Below are 19,763 nucleotides of genomic sequence, written 5' to 3'. Positions count from 1 at the left end.
TTGATTGCCTGTTACTGAATTTTAGTTCAATGCTGCGGCGACTAAAAAAACATAATTCTGGCAGTTTTACTTTTTTTTCGCTACTCTGTTTACCATTTCGATTAATTTTTTTTTACAGTTTGATACAGGGCCGGTGTCAGCACCCGGCACACCTGGGCAAATGCCGGGGCCCTGGGGAGAGAAGGGGGCCCACTCACGCTGTCATAGATACAGCTGGGAGAGCAGAGCAGGAGAACATGCTCTCTCCGCCCACAAACTCACTGCTGGCTACCTTCTCTTAACCCCTATGTGCCAGCTCTGACACAAGCATCTTCTTACTCAGTCAGTGCAGCCAGGCAGGCACACATAGGGGTTAAGAGAAGGCAGCCAGTGTGACATTGTTTGTGGGTGGAGAGAGGACGTTCCCTGGCTGCAGTGCTGCTGAACTTATCAGGCAGATTCCGGAGCTCCTACCAATGCCTGAGTGAGTGCTATGGTATCCAGCAGTGGTTGCAGTTGGTCTTGTGGCTCAGTCTGCTGCTGTCTGTCTCCGCTGCCTAAAAATGTGGGTGATGTCTGGAGGAGCAGCTGGTGGGGTGCAACCTGCAGCCACCCAGCTCTCCCAGAATACATGCATGCTGCACCAAACCTGCACCAGTGGGGTAGGAAGAAGCTTAACCCCTTCCCATCTGTATGAAGGTTATTGCTAAACCTTAAAGATAACAATCCGACCCGCATAAATGGGGTTAACCAGATGCCAGGAGGAAGGGGAGCTGCTGCCATGGATAAAACTGTGGGCTGTACGTTGGGGCCCCGTGGCCCCAGGCTGGTGACTGGAGGGACTCTGCCCAGTGCTGGCATGTGGGTTATTTCTGCTCCAGAGTCTCAGCTTCTCTCCTCCACATCACACTGTGCAGTCACAGCAACATTGGTTGTGTCTGTCCAGGTCCCAGCAGCTGCCACTGCTCCCACCAAGGACATGGCATCACTTAACCCTTCCCCTGAAGCCACCGGCAACAAATCCACATTATTCCAACCCAATAGAGGAGCAGACATTTCCTGCTGCCATTAGGGTCCGGGAGGGGGTGACATTGGCTGCCCTGCTACTCTGTAGTGGGGGGTGACGAGTGTAACATGGGGTAACGAAGGAGAAATGCACAGGATAATAGTGAGCGCGACAGAGGGCAGTGTATGGTATGGAGCAGTCAGGGGGTGGGCTTCAGGATCCCCCCATACTGTACATGACTGCTTGGGACAGGGAGGCGTTTAATGAGGTTCTAATGACGGGGCACTAATTGGGTCATTAGGGTTTGTGGAAAGGATTCAGCATCAGGTCCCTCATTAATGCCCGAGCCGCCTGTTACTTTGTAGCACAGATCTGTTGGGGCCGCAAAACCAAACAACGTTGTTTATGTAGAAAAGTCTTTGTTTCATAGAAAAATTCAAAACAGAAAACATTTTCTGATACAACAACGCCCTGCTCACGACACTGCACAGCACCTCTCCGGTATATATACACTGCACAGCACCTCTCCCCCTGTATATATACACTGCACAGTACCTTTCCTCCTGTATATATACACTGTACAGCACCTTTCCTCCTGTATATATACACTGCACAGCACCTCTCCTGTATATATACACTGCACAGCACCTTTCCTCCTGTATATATACACTGCACAGTACCACTCCTCATGTCCTGTATATATTCACTGCAGAATTTACAATAGCTGTCACTCATGTAAGAAGTGAAATCTGGCATTGTACTATACATTTCTCTGCCGTATCTGTGCATCATAAATCGGGGTATGTGTTAAAGGGGGGGGGCCCACTAAGACTCTTTCGCCCGGGGCCCTCAAAACCTGGAGCAGGCCCTGGTTTGATAGATCAGGCGATTCTGATCATGTTGATACGCCAATACCAAATATGTGTATATATATATTTTTTTAATTATTTTATTTCGATTGGGAGGAATGGGGGAGGTGATTTGAACTCTTATACTTTTAAAATTTTCTTATATTTTTAAAATCTTTTTTTTTTACTTTTCACTTGCTTCAATAATCTCTAAATAATGCTGTTAACCTGCAGGTTAATAGAGTTATTATGCTGGCCGGCACCTGTATGCTGCCAAATGGAGCTGCGACAAACCAAACTTTGTTCAAGCAGCATTCAGTTTTATTCATGGAGCTGGTGTCACTGATGGTTCACTCACTGCTCTGAGTATGCAAAGCGACTGCTAAAACCATACCCCCAGTCCTGACTGACACGTCCTCTACATTGAGGCTGGCTTTTAGTCAGGGCCGGCGGCATGGTAACAGCCGTGGTTCTGTATTTTCAGAGCCAGGACTGAACCCGTAGCACCCTCAACCATATGACTGAAGCCGAATGCTGGCGAAGAGAATATGTACCAATAAAAATGCTCACCACCTGGGCAAAGAACGAGTTCAATAGCTTGTCGTGAAATATTCTCCCCCAGCCTGGTATATGTTCCCCCAGCCTGAAATATGCTCCTCCATCCGGGAATACGCTCCTCCATCCTGGTATATGCGTCCCCATCCTGGTATATGCATCCCCATCCTGGCCCCCTATCCTGCCTGCTCTGCTGTTGTTCAATACATAGATACATGTAAACAAAAAAACAATAAACACTCCTTTCACCTCCCCTGCAGCGTGTCATCTGCATTAAATATTTAAATGAAATGACACACGAGTCAGCGTGTGTGCATAACGCGCCATCCAGTGGCATTTTGTTGAATACACTGTGTGCGAATTTGTCTTCAATAAAATGATGCCACAGATCACGCTATGCTCAGGTGCTGGCTCTGGTGCCGCACTCTTCCTACTTTGCCGGTGATTGTGGTATGTCGAATGGTGCCAGACAACGCAGTATGCCGTAAGCGCCTACTCATACCACGATATCCGGCACCAAACTCCTCCATCCTCACCCTCCTCCCTGTCACCTCTAGATGCGTTCTTCTGACTCCAGCCACATTGCTCAAGTGAAGTCTACAATGGCACCTGACAGGAGGACACATCCAGCATTATATTATAGATTTGTTTCCTAATACCATAACATTTTTATAGGGAATTTAAAGAGACCAGCCAGATTCCCTGATATGTCTGCTTTAATAAACATTGTGTCATTCTTCCTACATTAGGACTCATGTTCCCGACCTATTTTCTTGCATGAGTGCTATCTGTGGGTTTCATGATATTCTTTGGCTTGTACACATATATAAATTTTCCTCAGATGGAATGGACATAAAACATTTAAGATATGTCCAATTTTGATCAAAGTGTTGGCTCAAAGTTGTCAATGCAAGTCTATGTGTCCGCAAAAAATGGAGAAGATTTTTTTCACTCCACACACAAGAAACTCTAATTAAAGTCTGAACAAAATAAGCAGACCGTTTTTCTTGGACATGTAGAAATCGGACATGTGAACCTACCATTGATGCCTGGTAAACTTTGCATTGACATAACTAATTCATGACTTATTTCTAAAACTAGATATTCAGTTTCTTTAATCACTCTTGTACACTTTATTTTTGTATCTATAGAGGATGATATATTTTTCATTAAAATGGTTTCCTGTTATGAACTGGTGGTTTAGGAGCAACATGGGACGAGCTCTGAAGGGGGTGGCACCTGTACTGACCGCAGTTCCTAAGCTTAACACAACACTAGAAGTAGCCGTGGAATGTTTCTGTCACTCCCTAGACATCTCGTCACAGCCGGAGAACTAACTACCCCTAAAGATAGAAACAGGAAAGCTATCTTACCTCAGAGAAAATCCCCAAAGGATAGACAGCCCCCCACAAATAATGACTGTGAGTGGAGAGGGAAATGACATACGTAGAATGAAACCAAGATGTAGCAAAAGGAGGCCAGTCTAGCTAGATAGATAGAACAGGACAGAATACTGTGCGGTCAGTATTAAAAAAAACTAGAATAATCCACCACAGAGTTTACAAAAATCTCCACACCTGACTAAAGGTGTGGAGGGTAAATCTGCTTCCCAGAGCTTCCAGCTTAACTGAATAAATCCATACTGACAAGCTGGACAAAAAAAACAAATTAAGTCCACAGCATGTGGACCGAAAAGAGCAAAGCAAGGACTTATCTTTGCTGAACTGGTCAGGATATCAGGGAAATCCAAGCAGAGATGTGAATCCAACCAGGAACCATTGACAAGTGGCACTTGCTGAAGGAAAGAGCCAGGCATAAATAGCCGAGCAGAAAGACAATCAGTGGAAGCAGCTGCAGACTGCTAAATCCAAGGAGCAGCCATTCCACTTAAAACCACCGGAGGGAGCCCAAGAGCGGAATTCACAACAGTACCCCCCCTTGAGGAGGGGTCACCGAACCCTCACCAGAGCCCCCAGGCCGATCAGGACGAGCCAAGTGAAAAGCACGAACCAAATCGGCAGCATGGACATCGGAGGCAACAACCCAAGAATTGTCCTCCTGGCCATAACCCTTCCACTTGACAAGATACTGAAGCCTCTGCCTTGTAAAACGAGAATCCAAAATTTTCTCAACCTCATATTCCAACTCTCCCTCAACCAACACCGGGGCAGGAGGATCAACCGAGGGAACAACGGGCACCACATATCTCCGGAACAAAGATCTATGGAAAACATTATGAATGGCAAAAGAGGCTGGAAGAGCCAAACGAAAAGACACCGGATTGATAATTTCAGAAATCTTATAAGGACCAATAAACCGAGGCTTAAACTTAGGGGAAGAAACTTTCATAGGATCATGGCGAGAAGACAACCAAACCAAATCCCCCACACGAAGCCGGGGACCAACACACCGACGGCGGTTAGCAAAACGTTGAGCCTTTTCCGGAGACAACGTCAAATTGTCTACCACATGAGCCCAAATCTGCTGTAACCTGTCCACCACAGAATCCACACTAGGACAATCAGAAGGCTCAACCTGCCCCGAAGAAAAACGAGGATGAAAACCAAAATTACAAAAGAAAGGTGAAACCAAAGTAGCCGAACTAGCCCTATTATTAAGGGCAAACTCGGCCAACGGCAAGAAAGCCACCCAATCATCCTGATCAGCAGACACAAAGCATCTCAAATAGGTTTCCAAGGTCTGATTAGTTCGCTCAGTTTGGCCATTTGTCTGAGGATGAAACGCCGAAGAAAAAGACAAATCAATGCCCATCCTAGCACAAAAGGCCCGCCAAAACCTAGAAACAAACTGGGAACCTCTGTCAGACACAATATTCTCCGGAATGCCTTGCAAACGAACCACATGCTGAAAAAGCAATGGAACCAAATCTGAGGAGGAAGGCAACTTAGGCAAAGGTACCAGATGGACCATTTTAGAGAACCGGTCACAAACCACCCAGATAACAGACATCATCTGGGAAACAGGAAGATCCAAAATAAAATCCATGGAAATATGCGTCCAGGGCCTCTCAGGGACCGGCAAAGGCAAAAGCAACCCACTAGCGTGGGAACAGCAAGACTTGGCCCGGGCGCAAGTCCCACAGGACTGCACAAAAGCACGCACATCCCGCGACAAGGAAGGCCACCAAAAGGACCTAGCAACCAAATCTCTGGTATCAAAAATCCCAGGATGACCAGCCAACACTGAACAATGAACCTCAGAAATTACCTTACTTGTCCATCTATCAGGAACAAACAGCTTCCCCACTGGACAGCGGTCAGGTTTATCAGCCTGAAATTCCTGAAGCACCCGCCGTAAATCAGGGGAGATGGCAGAAAGAATCACCCCTTCCTTAAGAATGCCAACCGGCTCAAGGACTCCAGGAGAATCAGGCAAAAAACTCCTAGAGAGAGCATCAGCCTTAACATTCTTAGAGCCTGGAAGATACGAGACCACAAAATCAAAACAGGAGAAAAACAGGGACCAAAGAGCCTGTCTAGGGTTCAGCTGCTTGGCCGACTCGAGGTAAATCAGATTCTTATGATCGGTCAAGACCACAACGCGGTGCTTGGCTCCCTCAAGCCAATGTCGCCACTCCTCAAATGCCCACTTCATAGCCAACAACTCACGATTGCCGACGTCATAATTGCGCTCCGCAGGCGAAATCTTTCTGGAAAAAAAGGCACACGGTTTCATCAAAGAACCATCAGAATTCCTCTGAGACAAAACAGCCCCTGCCCCAATCTCAGAAGCGTCAACCTCAACCTGAAAAGGAAGAGAAACATCTGGCTGACGCAACACAGGGGCAGAAGTAAATCGGCGTTTAAGCTCCTGAAAGGCCTCAACAGCCGCAGAGGACCAATTCTCCACATCAACGCCTTTCTTCGTCAAATCAGTAAGGGGCTTAACCACACTGGAATAGTTGGCAATGAAACGGCGATAGGAAATAGCAAAGCCCAAAAGTTTCTGAAGGCTCTTCACAGATGTGGGTTGAATCCAGTCATGAATGGCTTGGACCTTAACAGGATCCATTTCCATAGACGAGGGAGAAAAAATAAAACCCAAAAAAGAGACCTTCTGAACTCCGAATAGGCACTTAGACCCCTTCACAAACAAAGCATTATCACGAAGGATCTGGAATACCATCCTGACCTGCTTCACATGAGACTCCCAATCATCGGAAAAAATCTAAATATCATCCAAATACACAATCATGAATTTATCAAGGTAATTGCGGAAAATATCATGCATGAAGGACTGAAATACAGAAGGAGCATTAGAAAGCCCGAAAGGCATCACAAGATATTCAAAATGGCCTTCGGGCGTATTAAATGCAGTTTTCCATTCATCACCCTGTTTAATACGAACAAGATTATATGCCCCTCGAAGGTCAATCTTAGTAAACCAACTAGCCCCCTTAATCCGAGCAAACAAATCAGAAAGTAAAGGCAAGGGGTACTGGAATTTGACCGTGATCTTATTAAGAAGACGATAATCTATACAGGGTCTCAAGGAGCCATCCTTCTTTGCAACAAAAAAGAATCCCGCTCCCAATGGTGACGAAGACGGCCGAATATGCCCCTTCTCCAAAGACTCCTTAACATAACTCCGCATGGCGGCATGCTCTGGCACCGACAGATTGAAAAGTCGGCCCTTAGGGAACTTGCAGCCAGGAATCAAGTCAATAGCACAATCACAGTCCCTATGTGGAGGAAGGGAACTGGACTTGGGCTCATCAAATACATCCTGGAAATCCGACAAAAACTCAGGGACATCAGAAGATGGGGAAGAGGAAATTGACATCAAAGAAACGTCACTATGTACCCCTTGACAACCCCAACTAGTCACAGACATTGATTTCCAATCCAGCACCGGATTATGTTCCTGTAACCAGGGAAAACCCAGTACAACAACATCATGCAGGTTATGCAACACCAGAAAATGGCAATCTTCCTGATGTGCTGGAGTCATGTACATGGTCAGCTGCGTCCAGTACTGAGGTTTATCCTTGGCCAATGGTGTAGCATCAATGCCCCTCAAAGGAATAGGGTTCTGCAAAGGCTACAAGTAAAAACCACAGCGCCTGGCGAATTCCAAGTCCATTAAGTTCAGGGCAGCGCCTGAATCCACAAATGCCATGACAGAAAAAGACGACAATGAGCAAATCAGGGTCACAGATAAGAGAAATTTAGGCTGTACAGTACTGATGGTAACAGACCTAGCGACCCTTTTAGTACGCTTAGGGCAATCAGAAATAACATGAGCAGAATCACCACAGTAAAAACACAGCTTATTCTGACGTCTGAATCTCTGCCGTTCTGCTCTAGTCAAAATCCTATCACATTGCATAGGTTCAGTACTCTGCTCAGAGGACACTGCCATATGGTGCACAGCTTTGCGCTCGCGCAGACGCCGATCAATCTGAATGGCTAGAGACATAGATTCGCTCAAACCACCATAACATCTTTAAGGGCTTCAGAAAGACCTTTTCTGAAAATTGCTGCCAGAGCATCCTCATTCCATTTAGTGAGCACAGACCATTTTCTGAATTTCTGGCAGTATAATTCTGCCGCTTCCTGACCCTGACATAGGGCCAACAGGGTTTTTTCTGCATCATCCACAGAATTAGGTTCGTCATACAATAATCTGAGCGCTTGAAAAAATGCGTCTACATTCAGCAATGCAGGATCCCCTGATTCAAGGGAGAATGCCCAGTCCTGAGGGTCACCACGCAGCAGAGAGATGACAATTTTAACCTGCTGAATGGGATCACCAGAGGAACGGGGTTTCAAAGCAAAAAACAATTTGCAGTTATTTTTAAAGTTCAAAAACTTGGATCTGTCCCCAAAAAACAAATCAGGAGTAGGAATTTTAGGCTCTAAAGCCAGAGTCTGGACAACATAATCTTGGATACTCTGTACTCTTGCAGCAAGTTGATCCACACGAGAAAACAAACCCTGAACATCCACGCCAGCGCCAAAATCCCGAACCACCCAGAGATTAAGGGGAAAAAAAAGACAAAACAAACTGCAGAAAAAATAATGGCTCAAAACTTTTTTTTTTTCCTTCTTTTGAGATGCATTTAATTCATTTCTGGCCACTTGTACTGTTATGAACTGGTGGTTTAGGAGCAACATGGGACAAGGTCTGAAGGGGGTGGCATCTGTACTGACCGCAGTTCCTAAGCTTAACACAACACTAGAAGTAGCCGTGGAATGTTCCTGTCACTCCCTAGACATCTCGTCACAGCCGGAGAAATAACTACCCCTAAAGATAGAAACAGGAAAGCTATCTTGCCTCAGAGAAAATCCCCAAAGGATAGACAGCCCCCACAAATAATGACTGTGAGTGGAGAGGGAAATGACATACGTAGAATGAAACCAAGATGTAGCAAAAAGAGGCAAGTCTAGCAAGATAGATAGAACAGGACAGAATACTGTGCGGTCAGTATTAAAAAAACTAGAAAAATCCACCACAGAGTTTACAAAAATCTCCACACCTGACTAAAGGTGTGGAGGGTAAATCTGCTTCCCAGAGCTTCCAGCTTAACTGAATAAATCCATACTGACAAGCTGGACAAAAAAAACATAGAATGTACAGAACAATTAAGTCCACAGCATGTGGACCGAAAAGAGCAAAGCAAGGACTTATCTTTGCTGAACTGGTCAGGATATCAGGGAAATCCAAGCAGAGATGTGAATCCAACCAGGAACCATTGACAAGTGGCACTGGCTGAAGGAAAGAGCCAGGCATAAATAGCCGAGCAGAAAGACAATCAGTGGAAGCAGCTGCAGACTTCTATATCCAAGGAGCAGCCATTCCACTTAAAACCACCGGAGGGAGCCCAAGAGCAGAACTCACAAAAGTGCCACTTAGAACCACCGGAGGGAGCCCAAGAGCGGAATTCACAACAGTTTCCATAGGGAAGAAAATCCCTAAAACCATGGGAAAGATGGTGTCCCATATATTGCACAGAGAGTAGAGGAAGTTGGTCTTGTAAAAACTTAGACACCTCTGCTGTTTTATGTTCAGATAAGTGGACACTTAGGAGGAATATTTGTAACTATGCTGCATATATGTAAAGGATGGGATTTAACATAGCCTAAGATTTAGTATTGTTGTTTTAAGGTACTATTGAATGGAACCATTTTTGCAAGAATGACTCCAAGGCAAAAGTCAAGTCTTATTGAGGAGCTTCAAAAATTAGAGTAAGTTTGAAATAATCTTGTTAATAAAACTGTGCCCAATTTAAAATATGCATTGAGGGAATTAAGGATTTTGCCATCTTTTGGATTAACAATGCAAGGAAAAAGGCTGAACTGGATGACTTTTTCAGACTGACAAATGATGTATTAATAATATATACTCTGAGTCTTCAACATTGAAATTGCAATACTAAGAAGGAAAAGTCGTGGAATTATAGAAATCACAAGATCAATAGACATGTTAATAATATGCAAATGATAGAGAAAGGCAATACAGTTTTCAAAATACCTAGATTCATTTAATATTAATTATGAGCAGCAACCACAGAAGGTTATCATTGAGGTTATTAATGATTGTCTGAGGAACTTTCTGCCATGCTGAATGCATTCAAACACAAACATTATTAAGATCTGCTTCTGGCAACTCCCTTTGCTATTGCCACTTATTGATGTCTAAGAGGTGCTTCATGGAAGGCGAGTCTGAATATGCTGCAGGCCATGGTAGCATGTATAAGCCATGCTGGCTGCTCACAGTAACACACGCAACATGCCTGACATTGTTTTGTTGAAAAATGTCTCTGGGATACTTAGGAGAAATCTTTATCTGATCTGGTGATTTGAGTGCCTTAGCACATTTAGCATGGAAGAACATTCTACTGACATTCTACTGACAGCCAATAGCCTCATTGATAGTGTGAGTGCATGTATTTCTGCTCAGGGGCACTCATGCTCAATATTAAATACTTTAAGATATTTTAAAAATGTTTACATTTTTTTTCATAAGTTGCATTTCTTTAAAAGGATTATCCATAACAATTAATTTATTTTTAACCATTGGCCTAAGAACTAACAAGCAGACTACACCAGCGAAAAAAGGAGCATGTAGACACCAAATTTAGTAGAAAAAATATATATACAAAGTTTTTATTTATAAATACAAAAACAAATAACATATATATACAACAGACATGAAGGATAATAAAAAAATTCCTCCATACCAAAAGGAGGAAAACGCCAACCAGTACACAAATGGTGAAGCTCTCCAACGCATATACAACCTGAGTAGCTACTTCTAAGAGTACTATTAGAACAGGATTGAGGGAAATATCAGTAATGAGGGAGAGTCCCCCTGGTGCCACATGGGCCCTATACAATATGAGCCCCTCACCAATCCTGAATGTAGCAGAAAATTACAACAATCCGTGCTTACCCATCGTAGGTCTGCGTTGGTATAGCTTTCCCACTACCCCTGACGCGCGTTTCGCGATAGTAGCTTTCTCAAAGGGGAGGTGTTGTAACTACCAATCTGTTGTACCCAGCCGATCTCTGCCAACTCAGAGGTAAGTGGCTGTAAATCAGCATGACGTCGGCAGTCACACTCCGTTGACAGCACAGCCCAGAGGAGGAAGAGCTGCTCTGTTGTCGCAGAGCAGCAGAATCACTGGGTAGAATTGTCAGGTTGTTGCCTCTGTTAGGAAATACCTGCCATGTTGTTTTTTAGAACTGTAGTAAAAATAAAAAAAATAGTCCTGGTCAACCCCTTTATCATGTCTATCTATCGTGTGATTTTTACAATTTCACAACTTTTCTTTCTTGGTGCTGCAATTTCAATATTGAGGAGTATAACTATATTATGTATTATATAAACATCTAACTGACCTCTTTTTTTGTTCTAGCTATTTTGTTGGGATGTGTGGAGATGGAGCCAATGATTGTGGGGTAAGGAAATGTTAGACTGATAAAACACAAATTTATTGTTGTATATCAGCATATCATATATTGGCACAATTTATCATGAGCACCTCCATTTTTTTCACACACGCCGTAGACATAGAATGTAGATGGTGAGACCCAATGTGGACGCTGATGACAATGTCTGTAAAGCGCTGCAGAATATGTTGGTGCTCGTAAGCAATCATAAAAAATAAATACCTTTAATAAATACACATTGTAAAATTAAAAAAGATGTTTTCTAGCCTACAATAAGGCATCAAAGATAGTATATAGTATTGTACAGTGTATATAGCGCTGTGTATCATTTAGATACGCTGCGGAATATGTTAGCGCTGTATAAAAATAAAGATTATTTATTTATTTATATGTACTGCACTGAACTGGAGTGAGGGTTTGCCTTAAAAACTTACTGTACCATTAGATTTACTTATTGATGCATGTCCATAAAAGTTGAAGTTGAGTACATTTACAATCCCATTTACCATATATAGTAGAGTATAAGCCAATATTTTCAGCCCAGTTTTTAGGCTTAAAGTGCCCCTCTCGGCTTATACTCAAGTCATTGTCCCAGGGGTCGGCGGGGGTGGGGGAGCAGCAGCTGTCCATCATACTCACCTGCTCCCGGCGTGTCTCTGCATGTCCCTGCTTCTCCGGTGCCTGCAGCTCTTCCTGTGTTCAGCGGTCACGTGGTACTGCTCATTAAAGTAATGAATATGTACGCGACTCCACTCCCATAAGGGTGGAGCCGCATATTAATTACTTTAATGAGCAGTATCAGTGACTGCTGAACACCGGAACAAGCTGCCGGTGTCAGAGACCATCGTGGAGAAGCAGGGACCGCGCAGGGAGGGGGAGTATAACGAGGACTTTTCTGGCCATGGACCTAAAACATCAACCTTTTTACCATCAAGTCACATAGATATCTATTTCATACAAAGACAGCCACATTAATTATAGTTAGTGAGACACATATGGTGTCCTATAGAAGTCACTAAAAGAGAAAGCTGTTCAAAGCATAATCTAAGTAACCAATAAAGACACTCTGTCCAGCATTGGGCTCAATATGACTTAGACAGGCACAGCTCAATATACTTAGACGAGCTGTGGCATCACACCCCATTCTGCACCAGCTCTCTGTTTTGACAAAGCTGGGTGAAACTAGTGTAAAAATTCCAAGAGTCACAAAAAAATTGAGAATTATCAAAATGATTATTCCAGAATTTTAGCATTATTGCTTTGATTAATTGTAGCCATAGTGTTTTTCTGAAATTCGTAGGTATTGTGGTTTATTTGTGCTATTGAGGGAATTGTTATAGGAATGCACAGTCTAAGGCTGCTTTTACTAGAAATCTATTGAGGCCACGAAAATCGTAGGAACGCCATACACAGTATGGCCTTGAGGGCGGTATTTACGGCCGTGAAAAAATATAGAACTTGCTCTATATTTTTCATGGCTTATGGACACAGCCCCCATTGTAAAACAATGGGGCCTCAAAAAATAAGAAAAGTTATTTTTGCGGTGCGTCGTGAGTGACTTCTGATTTTGTGGACCGCTGTTTTTTTTCCTCAATACTTTTGCTATAATATTGTGAACCTGAAAAATGGTGATCCGTAAGTTTTTTGCATTCTGATATTGCAACAGACATTGAAAATCTGGGGTGCATGAGAGCTTCTGTTTTTAGCCAAGGGGGGCAAGTATCCATGGCTCCTTCCTAGGTTATTAATATCAGCTAGCAGCTGTCTACATAGCCTTTGCAGGTTATTAATTATAGGGGAACCCACATCATTTTTTGGGGGTCCCCATATTAACAGCCAGTAAAGGCTAAGCATACAGTTCTGCGAATCTGAGAACAAATATGCTTATCTCTAATTATAGGGGCTCAGCTCAGACAAGACTACAGTACCTGCAGTCTACTCTATGTATGTAGGAAATAGACTTCACAACAGAGCATATTATCAACGCCACCAAAAGTAACCCTATCCAGTGAAATACAAATACAAAAATAAATGAATTAAGATAAATACAACAGATACAGTAAATTAATGAAAACACAAAAAAAGTTTCCTTGTTTTTTCACAATTGAAAAAATAAAAATTAGTAATAAAATTTCAAAACTGGCCTAATCATACAATCTTCAATTGTACACAAAACTGGTACAGTATAAACATTTTTGATTCATTATACCTTAAACAGACCTGAAAACAAACATTACACAGGCTGTTATAATTATGGGAATGCCACATGTGGGTATTTTTATATTTTATATAATAACATTTATTTTAAAAAAAATGTCACATTTATTTTTTGTTAACTAATGCAACTTTATAAGTTTATATCTATTTTGTTTTCATTTTTAGCAATAATGCATCAGACTGTTTTTATATTGAAATGCTTTAGTGTCTGTGCATATAAAACACAGAAAGTAGTTAGCTATGTAACTAGCCATGTAATACATTGAATAGTATATCTGTGCTTAACAAACTAACAATGATTGTATGTGATTATATTTTAGGCTCAGTATATTAATAGGTTTTATTAAAAGTGATGTCCACTCCTATAGAAACTTTTCACAAGCCTTGCAGCTTGATACATCCTAACAGTATGTAATGTACACATTGTTATGATTCAGCTCTGCTTGCCCAATCCAGAGGTCATCACAAGACCAAAAAGTATGTGATTTGCAGAGTTGGGGTACCTTATCGAGTATCAACAGTTTATCAATAGAACCTGAGTGAGTACATTTTCAAATCTCATACATGCAATAACATGATGACTGTTTTCACAGGAGTAAAATTCTAGAGATCTATACATTACACAGTGGTGAGATTTGAAAATGTGTACTTTTTGCTAAAAATTTCCTCAGGGGTGGATAATTCCGTTAACCCCTTAATCCCATATGACGTACTATCACATCAAGGTGAACTGGGACTTAATTCCCAGTGACGGGATAGGACGTCATATGCCATCGGCCGCACTCACGGGGGGAGCGTGGCCAATCGTGGCCGGGTGTTAGCTGACTATCGCAGATGACAACCGGCACTATGTGCCAGGAGCGGTCACGGACCACCCCTGGCACATTTACCCCTGGCACACTGTGATCAAACATGATCGCAGTGTTACGGCGGCATAGGGAAGCATCGCGCAGGGAGGGGGCTCCCTTCCTGCTTCCCTGAGACCCTCGAGGCAACGCGATGTGATGGCGTTGCTCCGAGGGTCTCCTACCTTCAATTCCCTGAAGGCCCCGGATCCAAAATGGCCACAGGGCTGCAGGGAGGTGACTTACCAGCGCCTGCTCAGAGCAAGCGCTGATAAGTCTGCAGCCCTGCATGTCAGATCGCTGATCGGACACAGTGCCCTGCAAAGTGTCAGATCAGCAATCTGACCCTATAACATGATGCCCCTCTCCCCCCCCCCACCCGGGGCAATGTTGTAAAGTAAAAAAAAATATTCACATGTGTAAAACAAAAAATTAAAAAAATTCCTAAATAAAGAAAAAAAATATATATTGTTCCCATGAATACATTTCTTTAAATAATAAAAAAAACAAAAAAGTACACATATTTAGTATCACTGCGTCCATAACGACCCCACCTATAAAACTTTCCCACTAGTTAACCCCTTCAGTGTATGCAGTAAAGAAAAAAAGAGGCAAAAAACAGCGCTTTATTATCATACCGCCGAACAAAAAGGGGAATAACATGCGATCAAAAATACGGATTTAAATAACCATGGTACCGCTGAAAACATAATCTTGTCCCGCAAAAAAACAGCCACCATACAGCATCATCAGCAAAAAAATAAAAAAGTTATAGTCCTTAGAATAGTTATAGTTATAGTCCTTAGAATAAAGCGATGCAAAAATAATTAGTTTTTCTATAAAATAGTTTTTATCATATAAAAGTGCAAAAACATAAAAAAGATATAAATGAGGTATCGCTGTAATCGTACTGACCCAAAAAAATAAAAATGCTTTATCAATTTTACCAAACATAGAATGGTATAAACGCCCCCCCAAAAAGAAATTCATGAATAGCTGTTTTTTGGTCATTCTGCTTCACAAAAATCGGAATAAAAAGCGATAAAAAAAATACACGTGCCCGAAAATGGAACCAATAAAAATGTCAACTTGTCCCGCAAAAAACAAGACCTCACATGACTCTGTGGACCAACATATGGAAAAATTATAGCTCTCAAAATGTGGAGATGCAAAAACTATTTTTTGCAATAAAAAGCATCTTTTAGCCTGTGACGGCTGTCAATCATAAAAATCCGCTAAAAACGCTATAAAAGTAAATCAAACCCCTCTTCATCACCCCCTTAGTTAAGGACAAATAATAAAATTAAAAAAATGTATTTATTTCCATTTTCCCATTAGGGTTAGGGCTAGGGTTAGGGCTAGGGTTAGGATTAGGGCTAGGGTTAGGATTAGGGTTAGGGCTAGGGTTAGGGCAAGGGTTCAGGCTAGGGTTAGGGTTAGGGTTAGGGTTAAGGCTAGGGTTAGGGCTAGGGCTAGGGTTTGGGCTAGGGTTAGGGTTAGGTTTAGGGCTAGGGTTAGGGTTGGGGCTAGGGTTAGGGGTTCAGTTAGAATTGGGGGTTTCCACTGTTTAGGCACATGAGGGGCTCTCCAAATGCAACATGTCGTCCGATCTCAATTCCAGCCAATTCTGCGTTGAAAATGTAAAACAGTGCTCCTTCCCAGCTCTCACGTGCACCCAAAAAGGGGTTTACCCCAACATATAGGGTATCAGCGTGCTCAGGACAAATTGGACAACAACTTTTTGGGTCCAATTTCTCCAGTTACCCTTGGGAAAATTCAAAACTGGGGGCTAAAAAATAATTTTTGTGGAAAAAAATGATTTTTTATTTTCACGGCTCTGCATTATAAACTGTAGTGAAACACTTGGGGGTTCAAAGTTCTCACAACACATCTAGATAAGTTCCTTGGGGTTCTAGTTTTTAATATGGGGTCACTTGTGGGTTGTTTCTACTGTTTATGTACCTTAGGGGCTCTGCAAACGCAATGTGACACCTGCAGACCAATCCATCTAAGTCTGCATTACAAATGGCACTCCTGCCCTTCTGAGCTCTGCCATGCGCCCAAACGGTGGTTCCCCCCACATATGGGGTACTAGCATACTCAGAACAAATTGGACAACTTTTGGGGTCCAATTTCTCCAGTTTCCCTTGGGAAAATACAAAACTGGGGGCTAAAAAATATTTTCACGGCTCTGCATTATAAACTGTAGTGAAACACTTGGGGCTCAAAGATCTCACAACACATCTTGATAAGTTCCTTAGGGGGTCTAATTTCCAAAATAGTGTCACTTTTGGGGGTTTTCAATGTTTAGGCACATCAGTGGCTCTCCAAACGCAACATGACATCCCATCTCAATTCCAGTCAATTTTGCATTGAAAAGTCAAATAGCGCTCCTTCCCTTCCAAGCTCTGCCATGCGCCCAAACAGTGGTTTGCCCCCACATATGGGGTATCAGCATACTCAGGACAAATTGCACAACAACTTTTGGGGTCCATTTTGTCCTGTTACCCTTGGTAAAAAAAAATCAAATTGGAGCTGAAGTAAATTTTGTGTGAAAAAAGTAAAATGTTGATTTTTATTTAAACATTCCAAAACTTCCTGTGAAACACCTGAAGGGTTGATAAACTTCTTGAATGTGGTTTTGAGCACCTTGAGGGGTGCAGTTTTTAGAATGGTGTCACACTTGGGTATTTTCTATCATATAGACCCCTCAAAGTGACTTCAAATGAGATGTGGTCCATAAAAAAAATGGTGTTGTAAAAATGAGAAATTGCTGGTCAAATTTTAACCCTTATAACTCCCTAACAAACAAAAATGTTGGTTCCAAAATTGTGCTGAAGTAACGTAGACATGTGGGAAGTGTTACTTCTTAAGTGTTTTGTGTGACATATCTCTGTAATTTAAAGGCATAAAAATTCAAAGTTGGAAAATTGCAAAATTTTCTAAATTTTCGCCAAATTTCCATTTTTTCACAAATAAATGCATGTCTTATCAAATAAATGTTACCACTATCATGAATTACAATATGTCACGAGAAAACATTTTCAGAGTTATTAGGATCCGTTGAAGCATTCCAGAGTTATAACTTTATAAAGGGACAGTGGTCAGAATTGTAAAAATTGGCCAGGTCATTAACGTGCAAACCACCCTTGGGGCTTAAGTGGTTAAGCCAACCTCAGTGACTTATAAGTATTCCAATACACAATTACTATGACCAGTTGTTCACTTTTGACCATTTGTCTCTGATTCTACTCTAATGGCTAGCTAATCTAACAGTAGATGTAATGCGGATTTTAATTCTAAAAATAAAGTTAGGTAAAAGAGTAGGATATAACAGGGATTATGGTTTACTATGAAATCTAATATTTCATACATTTTTTACTACTTCCAGGCACTTAAAATGGCTCATGCTGGAATTTCACTCTCCGAATTAGAAGCATCTGTTGCATCTCCATTTACTTCCAAAATTCCAAATATTGAATGTGTTCCTTTGCTCATCAAGTAAGTTTTGCATTAATCTGGAACATCTACAATTTAAGGTGCATCATACCTGATTGCTTTAAACAGGTTATATTGTCTGGAATTTGGATTAGTGTGAGCCACCAATGTGATATGTTTCCTAATGATATTGCAGTAGATGGTTACGTGATTGGAATAGACCACCATAAGTTTTGTTCACGGGATATGTTTGATATTAATATTGTGGTTCAGCCCCATATACATAATTTCCGTTACTGAATTTCTCTAAATGTTAATTTTGTATACGTTAATAAATGTTTACTGACTATGAAATAACTTTTCTATTACTAATATTATTGTGTTATAGTAACTTAGGTGAATTATTACTTTTTGCAAATAACAAAAATATTGTGTTTTTCTGCAGGGAAGGTCGGAATACTCTTGTTACATCATTCTCCCTCTTCAAATTCTTGACTATGTTTCAGTTCATTGGAATAGTTTGCATATTATTTCTTTTTTGGGTATGACTTTTCTTTTTACCTTTGTCCAAAATGGATGTGTTAAAAAGCTATGTTCTTGGCTACAGAACTAAAATCACCAGGATTTTCATTAATGTTTATAATGTTGTAATATACAAATCACTGATGTATTTGAATTGCCTAATTTTCATTTTGTGCACAGACATGATGTAGAAAGATGAGTTTTAGAATAGTAGGAAAAGTGTCCAGCATTAAGACTACTAAACTCGATATTTAGGTATAATTCCATATGAAATCTGCTTTTGTAATTTTGGATCAATGCTTTTAGGAAAGGGAATGGTTGCCTAAAATACATAAGGATCAATTATTATATATACAGTGGGCATGGAAAGTATTTAGACCCCTTTACATTTTTCACTCTTTGTTTTATTACAGCCATTTGGTAAATTCAAAAAAGTTCATTTTTTTCTGATTAATGTACACTCTGCACCCTATTAACTGAAAAAAACAGAAATGTGGTAAATTTAGCAAAATTTATTAAAAAAGAAAAACTGGAATATCACATGGTCTTGAGCATTCAGACCCTTTGCTCAGTATTGAGTAGAAGCACACTTTTGAACTAGTACAGCCATGAGTCTTCCTGAGAATGATGCAACCGGTTTTTCACACTTGGATTTGGGGATGCTCTGCCAATCTTCCTTGCAAATCCCCTCCAGTTCTGTCAGGTTGGATGGTGAATGTTGGTGGACAGCCATTTTCAGGTCTCTCCAGAGATGCGCAATTGGGTTTAGGTCAGGGCTCTGGCTGGGCCAGTCAAGAATGGCCAAAGAGTTGTTCTGAAGCCACTTCTTAGTTATTTTATCTGTGCGCTTAGGGTTATTGCCTTGTTGGAAGGTGAACCTTCGGCCAAGTCTGAGGTCCAGAGCGCTCTGGAAGAGGTTTTCATCCAGGATATCTCTGCACTTGGCCACATTCATCTTTCATTCAATGGCAACCAGTCATCCTGTCCCTGCAGCTGAAAAACACCCCCATAGCATGATGCTTCCACGACCATGTTGGGATTGTATTTGTCAGGTGATGAGCAGTGCCTGGTTTTCTCCACACATACCACTTAGAATAATCGTCAAAAACATCTATCTTCATCTAATCAGACAGAGAATCTTATTTCTCATAGTCTGGAAGTCCTTCTTGGGGTTCTTCTTCTTAACCCCTCTCACAAAGGCTCTTCTCCCACGATTGCTCAGTTTGGCTGGACGACCAGGTCTAGGAAGACTTCTGGTGGTCCCAAACTTCTTCCATTTAAGGATTATGGAGGCAACTGTGCTCTTAGGAACCTTGAGTACTGCAGAAATTCTTTAGTAACCTTGGCCAGATCTGTGCCTTGCCACAATTCTGTCTCTGAGCTCCTTGGCCAGTTACTTTGACCTCATGATTTATATTTGGTCTGACATGTACTGTGA

At 41.7% G+C, this 19,763-nt stretch overlaps 1 protein-coding gene across 1 annotated transcript in view; it reads left to right on the top strand.

The window, feature by feature from the left end:
- The window catches only part of LOC138638116 (probable cation-transporting ATPase 13A4), a 542,444-nt gene that overhangs the window by 343,418 nt on the left and 179,263 nt on the right, over nucleotides 1–19,763 (top strand). Inside the window, exons 21-24 of the mRNA XM_069727138.1 lie at nucleotides 9,517–9,596; nucleotides 11,270–11,312; nucleotides 17,757–17,866; nucleotides 18,249–18,345. Coding sequence (XP_069583239.1) covers nucleotides 9,517–9,596; nucleotides 11,270–11,312; nucleotides 17,757–17,866; nucleotides 18,249–18,345 — 330 coding nt within the window. The remainder of the gene's footprint in view (nucleotides 1–9,516; nucleotides 9,597–11,269; nucleotides 11,313–17,756; nucleotides 17,867–18,248; nucleotides 18,346–19,763) is intronic.

Source organism: Ranitomeya imitator, chromosome 5 (assembly GCF_032444005.1).
Source record: "Ranitomeya imitator isolate aRanImi1 chromosome 5, aRanImi1.pri, whole genome shotgun sequence".
Taxonomy (NCBI): domain Eukaryota; kingdom Metazoa; phylum Chordata; class Amphibia; order Anura; family Dendrobatidae; genus Ranitomeya; species Ranitomeya imitator.
This window is presented reverse-complemented; position numbering and strand designations above follow the sequence as displayed.